Source organism: Eubalaena glacialis, chromosome 6 (assembly GCF_028564815.1).
Source record: "Eubalaena glacialis isolate mEubGla1 chromosome 6, mEubGla1.1.hap2.+ XY, whole genome shotgun sequence".
Taxonomy (NCBI): Eukaryota; Metazoa; Chordata; class Mammalia; order Artiodactyla; family Balaenidae; genus Eubalaena; species Eubalaena glacialis.
In genome coordinates, this window is record NC_083721.1 from 60,787,888 (window position 1) to 60,802,973 (window position 15,086).

General features: G+C 46.8%; 1 protein-coding gene across 15 annotated transcripts in view; it reads left to right on the plus strand.

Annotated features, from left to right (window-relative positions):
- The window catches only part of BOC (BOC cell adhesion associated, oncogene regulated), a 266,285-nt gene that overhangs the window by 214,282 nt on the left and 36,917 nt on the right, over nt 1-15,086 (plus strand). For all 15 annotated transcript variants that reach the window (XM_061194176.1, XM_061194172.1, XM_061194186.1 and 12 more), the window contains 2 exons: nt 10,899-11,060; nt 11,759-12,037. In XM_061194176.1, coding sequence (XP_061050159.1) covers nt 10,964-11,060; nt 11,759-12,037 — 376 coding nt within the window. In that variant the 5' untranslated portion in view covers nt 10,899-10,963. The remainder of the gene's footprint in view (nt 1-10,898; nt 11,061-11,758; nt 12,038-15,086) is intronic.

Consider the following 15,086-nt stretch of genomic DNA (forward strand, 5'->3'; position numbering starts at 1 on the left):
CGACCAGGACTAGGACTCGATACAAACACAGAAGTTGGAGGGAAAGGCTGCTCTGCAGGGAGCGTAAGTGTCCAGAGTCCTGTCAGGCCCTGGTCGGTCGTGTGTCTTCACCTACTCTGGTTGGGGTCTTCAGACCTTTTTGGTTCCCTAATAGATGTAAATGGATATGATGCTGAGATAGACTTCTGGGTAGCATTTCAGGTACCCAAATGCTATTTTGGTTTTAGAACTAGGAATTGAAATTGTACCTGGCTCTCGAAATACCCACTGTAGCCTTTCCTGAAGGGCTGCTGGGATGTAGGGCCTTAAAATCAGGATAAGAGCAAAGAAAAATTATGAGCACTTTTATATTCTCTCCTACAGTCTTGCCCGCCACCACTCCTCCCCTCCCGCCCCGGAGGTTGAGCTTAGGAAAGCACAGGTTCAAGATGCATTTCAGTCGGGTAAGAGCAAGGAAAGTAGAATAGAGCAAGCTTGGAGGACAAAAAACAAACCACAGCAAGCCCCAGAATCTGCCTCGGTTTGAGCAGTTTGATCTGACCTAGCCTGCCTGACTCTGGCACTGGGCGAGGCATGTAACAAAAGGCCCGTGTGATAGGCGCTAGCATCACTCTGGCAGGGGCATTCCTAGCAAAGGTGCAGCAGCATTTTGCTTCTGTTTACGCCATTGTCACCCACCAGAACCCTGATTGTAGTTGTCAGTTGGGTAAAGAGTTTCAAGTTCTTGGTCAGCAATAGTACAACTATAGGAGCGTGTACATGGTTCATTCCTTCAGCAACCATTTACTGAGCTCTTCCTGTGTACCAGACCATGGGATTAAAGTTTCAACTGTAGGAGAGTATGTGAAAGTTTTTATAGTTTTTCTTCGTTTTTATCTTCTGTCTTGATTTTAAACTTGTGATTTTTTTTTTTACAGTCACAGAACAAAAAACTATGTTTCACAACTTACAAAACTGATTATTCTTTAGGAATTCTATCATAGCTTGGTTACCAATTTTATTTTTTCTGAGAAGTTGGGAGAAATGTACTCTGTTCCCTCCCCACATCTCTCCCCTCCTTCCCTTTTTGGCCCTGGGGAAAGATCACCTCTGACCTCAGGGAGCCCTAAGTCTCACTTCCATCATATATATTCATGACAAGGCTTCATCTGCTAGACAACCCACTCCATCAACTCAAAGAAGCCCCATATGCCCTTAGTTTGGCTGTGGCAGAGCAGCCCGAGGAGAAAGAGGGCCCCAGCTTGGCAGGCTGGTGGGTCCTCTGTCCCTACAGGGATTTATTTCTAAAGTAGTTTCATCTCATTGCAAAACCTGTGACTTTTTCCATGCAACTGTGGAGAGCTAGGAATTGACTACAGGCCTGAAACCTCCGGGAGGTAGGCGTTGCTGGCTTGAATGCCCTTCAATTGACTGGAGTGGGTGTTGGGGGTAGGTAGGTAGGGGTTGGGATATCTAGGCATAGCAGGCTGAATAGCTCTGAAGGCTTGTGTGCGCCAAGGCCCCGATGGGCCTGCCCACCCACCACACCGTCTCTCCACACGTGCACGGGCCACGCACACCTGCGGCACCACGTGCCCCGGCCCCTGCGCAGATGCTGTGCTGCTCTCCCCACTCTGCTGCCCAAGAAGCTCCCACTCCTCACCTCTCCCCACCAACCCCAGGCCCCCATCTCAGCATCACCTCACCTTCCTCACTCCTTACCCCACAGCCCTGCCTTTCTGCCAGCCCAGACTTCTCCAGATTAGAGCTCTCTAGGGACCTGGTCCTTTTAAAAAGAAGAAGTAAAGAAAAGAGAGGAAAAACAGAAAGAAAGAAGGAAACAGAAGAATGAAACTGGACCGAAGAGGCAGTGGTGCCTCGAGCTATCTCACTGCATTACAATGAATATGGACTCTATTAAGCTCCGTTCTGCCTGTTAGTGTTTCCCTGGGCAACACAGCCCCCATATGGCAGGCATGCAGCAGATTAGGGGAGGCCCCTGGGCCTCATTGAAGGCGGGGGGCTTGACTGGCAGTTGAACCTTCCCCCCACCTCCCCCTACTCCTCACACTTGACACTGCCTGTGTTTATCTAAAGCAAGGAGGGGGGGCCATTTGGAAGGTTTTTGTGCTGCTCTGAGAGAAGGGAGAGGAGAGGGGAGGGGGGCTGCGGAGGGAGGCGGTAGAGGCGGGGTGGGAAGGGGCAGGGAAGGGGGGAAGGCCTTATAAATATGCAAGAGGAGCGGTGAATGGGGAGAGAGAAATAAAGCAGATGGAATTCGTGTTAAAGAACAGCACAATCACCCTGTTTTGAGCCCTCCAAAGACAAAAAAAAAGAAAAGGGAATGGCCTTCTAGGAGTGTAGAAGCTGCGTTTATCCAATTAGCAGGGTTGTCAAGTTGAATTTATATGGAATAGGGGTGGGGGGAATTGAGAAGCGAGTGTAGAAGAAAGGAAGTGGTTTTTCTTTTCTCTCTTTTTGCCAGTTTAGCAACAAGGTTTGTGGGGGGTTTTCTCACCTTTCTCTCTTTAAAGGTAGATTTAAAAAAAAAAAAAATCTCTTTAAGGAAATGAGGCCATTTTCAAGAAGAGGTATATATGACAAAGAAATAAGACTCCCTAGTAACTTTTTCCTCAAGTGGTGGAGGTGGGAGAGGATTAGATTTGTCTAGTGGGCAAATCAAGAGACCAGACCTTCTCTTTACTCGAAGACAGAGGGGGCTTCTCTCTGGGGGGATTCCTCCCCAGAGCTAAGATGCTGTGTCCAGACTCTTCCTTTCCCCTTGCCTGGATGGTAAAGGGGTCTACCAACCTGAGAAGAAATAAGCTCTGTCCACGTTGTTAAGCAGCTTGTTATAAATGTGGGGTTCAGTGTGAATTAGCCCAGGTTTAGCTGATCTCCCCAGAATGCCTCTTTGCTTATATATTCCCTTCTCAAACCACCAGTAGTTCCCCTCTGTCTATGGTGTTAATTTCAGACTCTTTTTCCTAGTCTTCCACGGCATGACCCAATCTCAATTTCCTCCCTTGTCTCTTTTCATTCCTCTAGAATGGTCTCCAAACTGGGGGCTCCAAAGGGGAAATATAAGATATTCCATTGGGGCACTGGAAGAAAATATTAGAGATTCTCTTATGGTTTATTTCTATCTACAAAAGGAATAGGAAAGAAATTCAGCTTTCCTAATATTTAATACTGGGATTGACAGTCTTTAGTCTGTATGTCGGGCAATGACGTGTTGCAACAGAGAGATCTGCATTTCTCGGAGGGCTTGACAGTGGGGACCTCACTCGCTTGATCATTCATTCCCCAGTTTTCTTGTTCTCTGTTAATAGAACAGGATTCTATTAGGATTTATAGGATTTTATTATTTAGTTTTAACTAAATTAACTCTCACAAAAGGACAAGTAGTTTAAAAAGATTGCTGCAAAGAAATTGGGTTGAAGAGTGTGCTGATAATCCGGCACATGCAAACAGGATGAAAACAGCAGAGCTGACCCTTTTCAAGTCACATGAGGAGGTAGAAACAATAATAATGGAATCACATCTGATGAGAAGTGAACAAATTAATTAACATTCAAGCAGACCATTTGAAAGGGATTACATCCATATCATTAGTGATGAATCTAATCCTGAATAGGCTTTCTGCCTTAAGGTATTAGCTTCATGATATTATAAAACAATCGTGATTAACAAGTCATTAAAATGTGATTACACTTCTGCCTACTCTTAAATTTTAGTTTGGTAGTATGTGCATTTAATTTATAAATAAATATGCATGTATTAGGATATTCTGGGAGATTTGCCCAGAATATATTTCTCATGAGAGAGCAAAATCAGAAAGGTTAGGAGACCACTTTCAAGGTAAGCATCTGCTTGAGGTAGCACCCTCCAAACAGAACTTTCCCACCAGGTCAGCATCACCCTCTGTAGTGTCCTCCGGCTCTTACACGTGCACATATTCCAGAAGGCCCAGTTTCAAACCCACTTACCCAGAAAAACCTTTCCTGAAGGCCTGACATTGAAAATGCTCTCCTCCCTCTCCTCTCGTTTTCCACTTCCCATTTGTGACTAAATTGATATCCATTAAGATTCTAGAGTAAAGAATGCTAAAGTTGTTACATGAGAGTAATTTCAGAACCTCAGTGGTCTTATGCAGCAAAGATTTATTTCTTCTCCTGTCATAGATTGTGCTGTCTTCTTCCATCTCGTAACTATGCCTTGTGAAACATGGGATGTGGCCCACTGGCAGTGGGAGGAGGGAGAAGCAGCCCCCCAATTCTCTTAACTGTCTTGGTCTGGAAGTGACCCAGAACATGTTCACTTACATGTCATTGGCCAGCACTTGTCACCTGGACCTAAGCCAACTGCAGAGCAGGCTGGGAAGTGGGAAGCTTATGGATATTTGCCGAGCACTGGCTGACTTACGTTCCAAGCTTTGTTTTAAGCTTCTCAGGACAGAATCCATCTTCTAGTACAGTGCCTTGCGTACTGTCTTCTGTATGGTAGATCACAGTGATATTTTTTCTTCCCAATAATAATAATGATAATAAAATCACAATACACATAGTCTTTTGTTTTTTGGGGTTTTTTTTCATTTTATTTATTTTTGGCTGCGTTGGGTCTTCACTGCTGCGTGTGGGCTTTCTCTAGTTGCTGCAAGCAGGGGCTACTCTTCGTTGCGGCGCGCGTGCTTCTCATTGCGATGGCTTCTCTTGTGGCGGAGCACGGGCTCTAGGCACGCGGGCTTCAGTAGTTGTGGCACGTGGGCTCAGTAGTTTTGGCTCATGGGCTCTAGAACACAGGCTCAGTAGTTGTGGCGCACAGGCTTAGTTGCTCTGTGGCATATGGGATCTTCCTGGACCAGGAATCGAACCCTTGTCCCCTGCATTGGCAAGCGGATTCTTAACCACTGAGCCACCAGGGAGGTCCCCTACACATAGTTTTTTAATAGAAAACATACACAAACTTTGGATAAGGAATAAGCTAGAAATATATTTAGAGGCTGGCTAGAGCATGGCTCATACTTAAGACCATCAAACCATTGTTATTCTCCCCTGTGTGATGTCAGAGTGGTCTGGGTAGATGTTCCAGATATTAGTCTTGAACTGTATTGCCTAATGTGGTAACCACTAGCCCTATTGGCTAACTTAAAATTAAAAATTCAATTCCTTAGTTATATTAGCCACACTTTAAGTATTTAATTGCCACAAGTGCTAGTGGCTACCTAGCATCTTGGACAATGCAAATATAGAACATTTTCATCATTGCAGAAAATTCTATCGAAGACATTCATGTAAAGAACAGTAAGAGATTCTTCTAGATTAGGATCTAAATGGTAAAAGAATGAAAATGACCACACAGAAAGTTACTGTTATAGGTAACGATCCAGTTGACATTTTTATGCCTAAGGAAGTAAATTCAAGAACATTCTAAATTTAGTTCTAAAAGCAGTTTTAAGCAGTTGGTTAATACGACCCAGAAACAATCTTCTGGGAGACAGTGTCAGGGTAGTGGAAAGAGCACCAGACTAAGAGTCAGGAGACCTGACTTGTAGCCCTGGATCCCTCTTAACTGGGAGACCTTCTGCAAATCACTCAGCCTCTCTGCACCTTGCTTTCCTCATTTATAATACTAGGTACCTGTTAGGTGTTATCCAAAGCTATTAATTTTTCTGAGGTCCCTCCTGATTTAAAATGTTTCCCTTTAATTACGTCTGGGGGTAAATACTTTTTACATTAAAAAAAAACAATGCCCTTTCTTAAATCCTTTTCCTAGATCTGTCTAAACTCACATATTCAGCTGAGAATTAAATTCACGTGTTTGCCCAAGATTTCCCCCAATGTCAGTCCTCTGTGCAAGAGTACCACCCTCTTTCTTGAGGCCAGAGGGCTGCCAGCCCTCACCCTCCAGTCACTTGGCATCACCTTCTCGGGGCAAAACTTCTCTCTGCCTTGGAAAAGGCCAGTCTTACTCCACAGAATTGGGAACATGTGCAAAACATGTAACTTGGGGTCAGAAATATTCCTTTTTTCATCTAGCCAGCCCCTCTCAACCAATGGAACAAGAATTTTGTCAGATCTCATTCTTGCCACTGGAAGAATGTTTTTAAGAAAGACTCTCTGTGCCACCTGCTAGATCACGTGCTCTTCTGTGTAGCTCATCTTGTTAGTGGTCATAGGACATCCACAGGGTGTGTTGGGCATTTTAGACCATGGAGGCTTCTGTCTCAGAGAGCTGTAGTGGCCTGGGTGATCAGGGGATGAGATGTGGCCTCGGGTGCCCTTGCCTCCCTCTCACTCCTGCCAGCCCGCCAGCCCTCTCAGGAGAAGGTGGAGCTGGCCTCCTCCTGCTGATGATCGACTCTCAGTTGTTTGTAATTTTCTCTCGCAAAATAAATACTCTAAGGCTGTAATTTCTAGTGCTTGGTCTCAACCTTAGACGTGTATTCTGCTGCTGTTGTTTTTGGAAAGTTTTAAAAACGTCTGCTTGGAGATTGTTTCAGTGGGAACATGTATGTCAGCAGTTCAACTTCTCAGATGCATTTTCTTTTATTTTTTGTGTCCAAGTAACCCTTAAAAATAGGAAGTACCTAGGCCTCAATGAGGAATTCATGTCAAGAATTCGTTTTCCCTTCTCTCTGCTTTTGATTTTTTTTTTCTTGATCTCTTTTTCTGAGAATATGCAGAAAAAATAAGAAGGATCTAGACATACCTTGCATTGCCAAGAAAAATAACAGGCCTTACTGTTGCCTTCACCCAATTTTGAAATTGTACCTTGTTCATTTCACAGAGGGACAAAGTTACACTGCAGTTTGGTACTCCAATTAAGCCCTACTTGCCTTTTTTTTATTATTAAAAAAATGTTCTCAGAAACCTGCATTTTTGGAACTATTTTTCTAGACCAAGCTCACTAGGTAACTTGCTCCAGGAAGCAGCTCAATTTCCCCAGCTGCTAAAGAAGATGCATCATAGCTACGGTGATCCCCCTACCTCTGTATTTTTGTCACAGTTCTGCTTTGCCGTGACGGAGACCCCATGTGTCCTGCTTTGGGCTCACTGAGTGGTACCTGCTTACAACTCTGTTGTGGGAGTTCGTGAGTTAACTCCTTTCTCCCTCTTTGGACACCTGCTTCCTCACTCCCTCTCCCTCCTCAGCTACATTTTTTTCTCCTTTAAAAGCGGGATGGTGGCTGGCAGCAGTAGTGGGGTCTGTTTCCATTTTGAACCTTATAAATTACCCAGGGTGCAGAAGTAACGGGAACTGTTTGGCTGGTCCTCGTTAAGCAGGAGGGGGTCTGGGCTGAATTTCCTCAGTAAAACCTTTGTCGACTTTACAACCCAAACACCTCGGTAGCCACCCTGTGCTGGGATAAGAAACAGCCCTTCTGTCCCTCTTTGTCTGCTTGTCTTCTTTCTGCCCTTTATTACTTTGTATTCATTCTGTCTCCCTGCTGCCTCCTCCCTTTCCTTCCTTCTTCCTTTCTTGGGGCAGGGGAAGAGCAGGTGTGGGCAATCTCCTCAAGGAGTTGGGGAAAGAGGAACACGTCATGAGCAAGCAAGTTCCCTAAAATCCTATAACTGGTCATTCATGCAGTGTTCTAGATAAATACGTTATTTCATTGGGGGAAAGTAGAGAATTAAAGCTAGTATCTGGATGATCGAGGGGACGCCAAAGGCTTGCTTTTTGGTGTTTGTCTGTAACTATATTAATGAACTTTTCCTTAATGAACGGTGATTAAGAAACCACTGTTAAAATTCCTCATTGTTCTACCTCACCCTATTCCAACTCTGTTCGTCAAGCACCCACTTGGTGCAGAGGGCTGGTAGAAAAAAAAACATGAAAAGGCTACTATTGTGGTTAAAAGCACAGAACTTTGGAATGAGCCCAACCTGGGTTTCATTCCAGGCCTACAGTTATATGACCTCGGGCTTGTTACTTACCCTCTGGAACTCAGTTTCCTCACCTGTAAAATGGGGATAATAGTCCAAACCATGTAGAGTTTTTCTGAAGATTAAAAGAATACCTTGTGGACTTCCCTGGTGGCGCAGTGGTTAAGAATCCGCCTGGCAATGCAGGGGACATGGATTCGATCCTTGGCCCGGGAAGATCCCACATGCCGCGGGGCAACTAAGCCCACGTGCCACAACTACTGAAGCCTGCACACCTAGAGCCCGTGCTCCGCAACAAGAGAAGCCACTGCAATGAGAAGCCCGCCCACTGCAATGAAGAGTAGCCCCTGCTCTCTGCAACTAGAGAAAGTCCGTGAGCAGCAACAAAGACCCAACACAGCCATAAATAAATAAATAAATTAAAAAAAAAAAAAAAAGAATGCCTTGTGCAAAGAGCTTAGCAAGATACCTATCGTGGTAACAGGCATGCCCTCCCTCCCACCACGGCTGCCCTCCCCTGCCATACTCACATCCTTTGCAGCTTCCCTTAATTTCACTTTGCTAATAACACGACCCTTTGATTTCCTGGATTGTCTGGAAAAGAGCAAAAGCTCTCTCTACCCCAAGAGGGAAAAACTTGTCAGGAAAAGCTTAAAATTTTTCTTTCAAACCTCTTTCAGAAAATGTCCCCTTGTTCTTCCCCAGAAGAGTGGAGGTCCTCTGATGTCGAAGACACGCGGCAAAGGGAAGGATTAAAAATCAAGGGGAAAGGACTCTGCCCTAGAAACCGTTTCGAACATCAGTGTGGGGCTGGGCCCTAGATCTGGTTTGGAGGGGTGCTTGTTTGGCAAAGCAGTGTAGCCCTCTTAACTCTCTAAGTAGCTAGGTGAAAAGCCAGAGGAGCTTGGAGAAGGGAGAGGTTTAGGCAAAGCTCAAGCACTCCCTAGCACAGAGCAAGAGCCTCGAAGCCCAGCCTTCAGTCCTCTGTGAAAGGAGCCATGGGTGTTGAGAGGCCCAAGACCGGCTCTTACAACAGACCGTACAAGTAGCCAGAACTCCAGAGACTGGAGAGCGTAACACAGCTGTCAGCTGGGCAGCATAACTACCTCCTATGATTTTTCAGTGATGACTGTAAGTTTTTGAAAGAGTCTCTGGTTTAGATAAACTGGTCCAAAAGTGTTAGCATTTTGAGTATATGTCACCCTCCTGGAAATATACTATTAATATTGCCGCATGTGCACGATTCAGGAATATGCATCCACTGTCTAGATCATTGTAACGCTGCCTTCAGTCACCTGAATCTCACTCTACTGTCTCCCTGCCTAGCAGGATGTTCGCACACCTTCCTCATTGGTCTCACGTTCTATAGGTACAGCAGTGAAAACACAGAGGCAAGATCTTGGTTTCGGCTGTGACAGAAGTGTGTGTACATTTGCCTCTTTGTGATTTTGATGAATGTTTTAAACACCATAGCTTAAACGAGGCATAAAGAAATAATACTGTGGAAGGGGCGGAATTAAAGTTCTAGGCAGGCAATAAGAGTGTGGCTGATAGCCGAGATACGTCATCAAGCGGCTGGAGGAACAGTACAGTCTAGACCCCCAAGGAAATGTTCTGGGTGGAGATGCAACACAGCAAGCCGTCAAGAGTACAGATTTTGTATTTTCTAATTTCCTTTGTGATTTCTTCTTTGATACGTTATTTAGAAATGTGTTAACTCCCAATATTTGGGGCTTTCCTAGATATCTTGTTTTGTTGGTTTCTAATTTAATTCCATTGTGTTCAAGTAACATACTCTGTAAGATTTCAGTCTTTTGAAATTTTATGGCCCAATATTTGGTCTGCATTTGTGAACATCCCATATGCACTTGAAAAGAATACTGTTGTTGGCTCTAATGATTAATGAATGTCAATTAGATCAGGAAGGTTGACATTGTTATTCAGATCTTCTGTATCCCTACAATTTTTCGTCTAACTGTTCTATCAGTTATTACGAGGGGAGTGTAACAATTGCCACTATGATTATAAAACTGCCTAATTTGCACTTTAATTCTGTCACTTTTTAAAAATGTATTAGGCGCATGCACATTTATGATTATACACTTAAGATCTGTGTGTTTCACTATGTGAAAATTTTATGTCACTAAAATTTAAAATAATCTGATTAGTACTCAGGGCCAAAAAGAATGCATATAAAGGAGAGCCTCTGGAAAAAAAATGATTTGGCAGAAGACCAAAATAAAAATGAATTGTCTATTAAAAAAAAAAAAAAAAGTACAGATTTTGTAGAGATGGAAAATACCAGAATTTCAGCACCAGGGGGTGGAGAGAAGAAGAGGGGCCTTGGCTGAGTGTGACTTTTGTCTGTGTTTGTGTCTGGAGTTGCAGAGGTTAGACAAGCTGAGGAGGGTTGGTAGGTTCCAGGAAATCAAAGAATGTTGACAAGGATGTAGGTGAAGAGCTGGGGTGAGTCAAAACAGGAGATCTTTCATGAGCCTCTGAGACTTTAGGATTCATTAATTAGTAACATCCCCTAAATGAGGGATGCAGCACGCATTCAGTATACTATGACAGCACTGTGCACAGTAGTCTAAACTAGCAGCATGGTGCGCCACATAGCCCTGGGCACCTAGCATCCTGCAAGCAAATGGTAAAGATAACTGCATCCTTTCCAGCATCTGTGCTGGCTACTCACTGCCCTGAGCCTGGGACATGGCTGCCGGTCTCCGCCTCTCCATGTCCTGGGCTCTCCTGTCCTTGTTGCTATGGGTGCACTGGGCAAGGCTCTGGCCTTCTTACCATGACATCACCTTCTAGCTCAAAGGGGCAACTTAGAAGCAGCTTATGTTAGATGAGAAATGGCATGAGAGTGTTCTTTAGTCTTCCAACAGCCAGCCAGGTCAAGACTTTGAATGTTACCACCTGTGTGATGGAAGCAGGGGGCATGGGGACAAAGCCAGGCCCCATGGCTACCACAGGGGTGCCCCAGGCATTCTTACCACGGCCGTTTCTCTCTCTTTTTCACAACAGAGTGTAGCAGGGGATTGCGGTACCTCTTTGAGTGACTCCTTTGGCTTATGGGACGTTGACACACCATGCCGCGTGGGATGATGATAACGCAGAGAGGAAAGAGGCCCAAGGTCACGCTTGCTTGCCTCCTCTTGGCCATGGCGGGCTGCTTCGCGAACCTGAGTGAGTGTTTTCCTTGCCTTCTCAGTGGCCCTACTGGGAAGAACACTTTGCCCCTAGTGTCGGAGGGAAGCATCAAGCATTCTACGAGGACCCTCTAAAAAGGCCTCCTTCCTCCTGGATTTCAAAGAACATTTCCTTCCCACTGACCTTCAGGGACACGCTCAATAATACAAGATGAGAAATGATCTCAATAACATCATATTGGTTGTATTTTGGTATTTTAATCATTTGAAACTTATACTAGAGGAGGAGTAACGATAATGGCTGAACTGCCTTTTATTGAGCACTTACTATATGGCATTACAGCAGGCAGTTTACATGCGTTGTTTGTCAGCTTCCCAGTGACGCTGTGAGACAAATATTATTAGTCCCATTTTACAGATAAGAAACTGAGACCCCAAAAGGCTAAAGTTCCCTGGCTCAGAAGCAGTGGCACTGGGATTCAGACACAGCTTCTGTTCAGGTCCAAAGCCTGAGCTCTTGCCTTCACACCACACTGCCACTCCAGTCTACTTTCTGGGGAAAAGGCCGGGTTGGGGAAATGGACCCGAGGTCATCAGAGTTCTTCAGAGAAAGGTCACCTCCTCTCTGGGTTGCTCAACTCTGAAAGGCTGCCTGGGTGCTGTGCTTCTGAGCAGGTCATGCCTTTGGTTTCTTGGGGGTGTCAGTTCATCGCTGCCTCCCTGTTCTTCCTCCAGACGAGGTCCCTCAGGTCACCGTCCAGCCTTCTTCCACCGTCCAGAAGCTCGGAGGAACCGTGATCCTGGGCTGCGTGGTGGAGCCCCCCTGGATGAACACCACCTGGCGCCTGAACGGGAAGGAGCTGAATGGCTCGGATGATGCCCGGGGCGTCCTCATCACCCGCGGGACCCTCGTCATCACTGCCCTCAGCAACCACACTGTGGGACGGTACCAGTGTGTGGCCCGGATGCCTGCAGGGGCTGTGGCCAGCGTGCCAGCCACCGTGACACTAGCTAGTGAGTACTGCTCCTCTGCCCCCTCCCATTCTCTCTCTGTCCCCCACCCCAATCAAACCCCCTGTCATCAGTCCCACCATAAAAGGGGCCTTGCCAGCTGACGTTTCCAATCAGAGAGTGGTGGCTGCCCAGTAATCTCCAGTGGCTGGGGACCTTTGTGCTCTCTGAGTAGAGGCGATGTCTGGAGTGAGCATGTAGAAAGAAGGGAACTTGACATGGTGGAACTGTTTCTGTGGGCCCCGGAGCTGGGCCGCGCCGTGCCTTTCTACTTGGTCGCCCTGTGGTCTTCGATGTCGTTGTGCCCCCCGCCCCCCATCCTCGCAACAGTTGCAGTCAGAGCGTGTACAGGGCCACGTGTGGTCCGAACAGAGCCCGCCCATTCCCCCTTGGCCTCCTGCCTCTCTGCGGGGCAGGCATAGTCTAAATTCCTGAAACAGAGATAGTGGAACACAATGAAAAGGAAACTGTGGGACAGAGGGTAGAGAGGAAGAAATGAGGCGACAGTTTGGTCCAAGGAGGATGCCGGGAGAAGACTTCATGCTACTCTTATAGATAATTACCACTTGGATACACTGTTGTGCCCAAGCTCAATACACACATTACCTGATTTTCTACCCATGGTACATATGGGAAATGAGACTTGACTGGTTAAATAAACTTCCAAAGGCTTATTTTGGAAGCACAGCCGCAACACCTGCTCTTATATGCGGAGTCTAGAGCCAGGACATTCAGTTGGCCCTTGAACAATGCAGGGTGAGGGTCGCCGACCCTCTGGGCACTCGAGAATTCGCATATAACTCATAAGGGGGTCCTCTGCATCCGGAGGTCCAACCAACCTCGGGTCATGCAGTGCCATAGTATTTACTGTGGGGGAAAAGATCCTCGGCCACGTGGACCCACGCAGTTCAAACCCATGTTGTTCAAGGTCAACAGTATTAAGAATTACCTCCCCTTCCTGGTGGCTGAAGCCTAGGAGACAGGGGATCTTGTTGAGAGTTCCATGGTGTTTGGGCTTAACCTTTGAGAAGGTCTCCTGAGCTTGTTCCCTCACGACTTAGCTGTGCCTCCTTATCCCGGACAGCCCTGCTTCCATGTCACCATCGTTATCACCTTCCTGGACCATGTGGTTCCAGGAGGTTGGTGGTCCTTATGTTACGGGTCACACCTAAGGCAGCCAGCTTCTAAGATGCTCCTTAAGCGTCGGCTGGGGTCCCTGAGGTGTGAGGCGTGAGTCCTGGGGAGAAAGTGGTGAGAGATGGGGGAGTAGAAAAGCAGGGGAGAAAAGACCCCGCCCTGCCGTCTGGTTTCCAGATCCCTAGAGGGACTTCACTCCCGTGGGAGAATAGAGAATAGAACAAGGCTGCCAACGGTATTCCTGTTTCCTGGGGAACCAGTCTAGTAGCCCTGCGCTCTTCTCAGAGGAGGCCGGAAGACAGGGTGGGTCCCTAGCTACCTCCCTAGGGGAGGAGGCCAAGCCTGGGCTGCATCTTGGAGCCACTTTGCCTTTGTGGCCGCAGCAGCCCTCACTGAATCTGAGTGCCAGGCCTCTGGGTTCGGGTTAGGGTTCGGGTTCAGTGAGGCAGGCAGGCCCTGGGCCACCTGCTGGGCCCTCCCCCAAGGTGTGCTGGTGGGCTTGGGGGAGGGTGCTGGGAGAGCTGAGGGAGGAGGGTGACAGGGGTCATCTCATCATAACAAGAAGGGCTGAGGCCAGAGCTACACTTCTTACCATCATACTTCTCTCGTATATTTTTAAATTATAATTAAATTGACACTCTAGAAAGTTTAGAATATATGGAACATAATGTCTCCCCACCATCCTCGTACAACCACCATCATCATTTTGGAGTATACCCTTCTGGTCTTCATCCCTACCTATATTTTTACACTACTGAATATACAGTTTCTGTCCTTATTCTCTCCCCTTTGACATCGTATGACAAGCATTTTCCATTGGCCATATGACCGTATTTACGTTTTCTTTTTTATTGAGTATAAAATGCATCCAGTAAAGTACACAAAATGCTCGAATGTTAAGTGAACAGCCCAACGTGTTTTTCGCGTGTACATATCGTGTAAGCACTGCTCCGGCACGCTCCTGGTTAATCTGTCCCCCATCCCCACCAGAGCAGGAGCACCGTTGCTCACGGCCCTAGAATATCCCAGAGTGGCTCTACCACAGTGTCCTGAACGCTCTTCCTAGTGCTGGGCAATCAGGTCCTTGCCAGTTGTTCATTATTACAAATAAGAGGTGCCTTTTAGCCACCTTTGTGCCTTTAGCAACGCCACTCCTCCAGGAGGTCTGCTCACCTGCAAATGGTCAGCCCTCGTCTGTGAAGACTTGGGAGACTCCCTAACTTGGCCTAGTCACGAGCCAGGCTGAACCTCTCATTGTTTGGAGAACGGGAGAGCTGGAGAGTAGAAGATTTATTTTGGAGCCCTCCTTCTACTTCAAGGTGAATCTGTGTGAGGAGAGACAATTTATAGCCTTTATTTTTAAAAAATTCCTGGCCCCTTCTTTCTCTGGTGCTCAAAGGGATCTGCAGTTGGCAGTGAGGACAAAGGGAATGGTTTGGTTGCAACCCAAGAAGGCACAGTGAGAGAAGAGGGGGCTTGTGCAGAAGCTGAGGCGAGTCTTGTTTGAAAACCAAGAGCTATTGGCGTGTCATTTAGGCATGAATCAGAAGAGAAATGTTTGGCCCTGACCAGAAGATGGATGGAGAAGTGCTGGAAATGGGGAGAGCGCGCTTGGAGGGTCTGTGTCCTGGGGAGAGGGAGTTGGTGGGCTGGAACTACAGCCTTCCGAACTTGGAGGAGGCAGTGACGGGGTGGCGGAGGCAGTGACGGGGTGGCGGGAAGGCGGGAGCGAGGGCTGCTGTCCTTGGGTTAATGCCATGGGGGATTTGGCCCAGACTCAGCAGCTAGATTAAGTTTCCCGAAGCACATTCCTGAGCAGAATGGGGGCTGTGTTTTGCTGGGTGGCTGGTGTGCGAGGGAGGCCGAGCGGTAGAAGGGATTATGGAAGGCACGGTCTGCATTCGGCGGCGAGGCC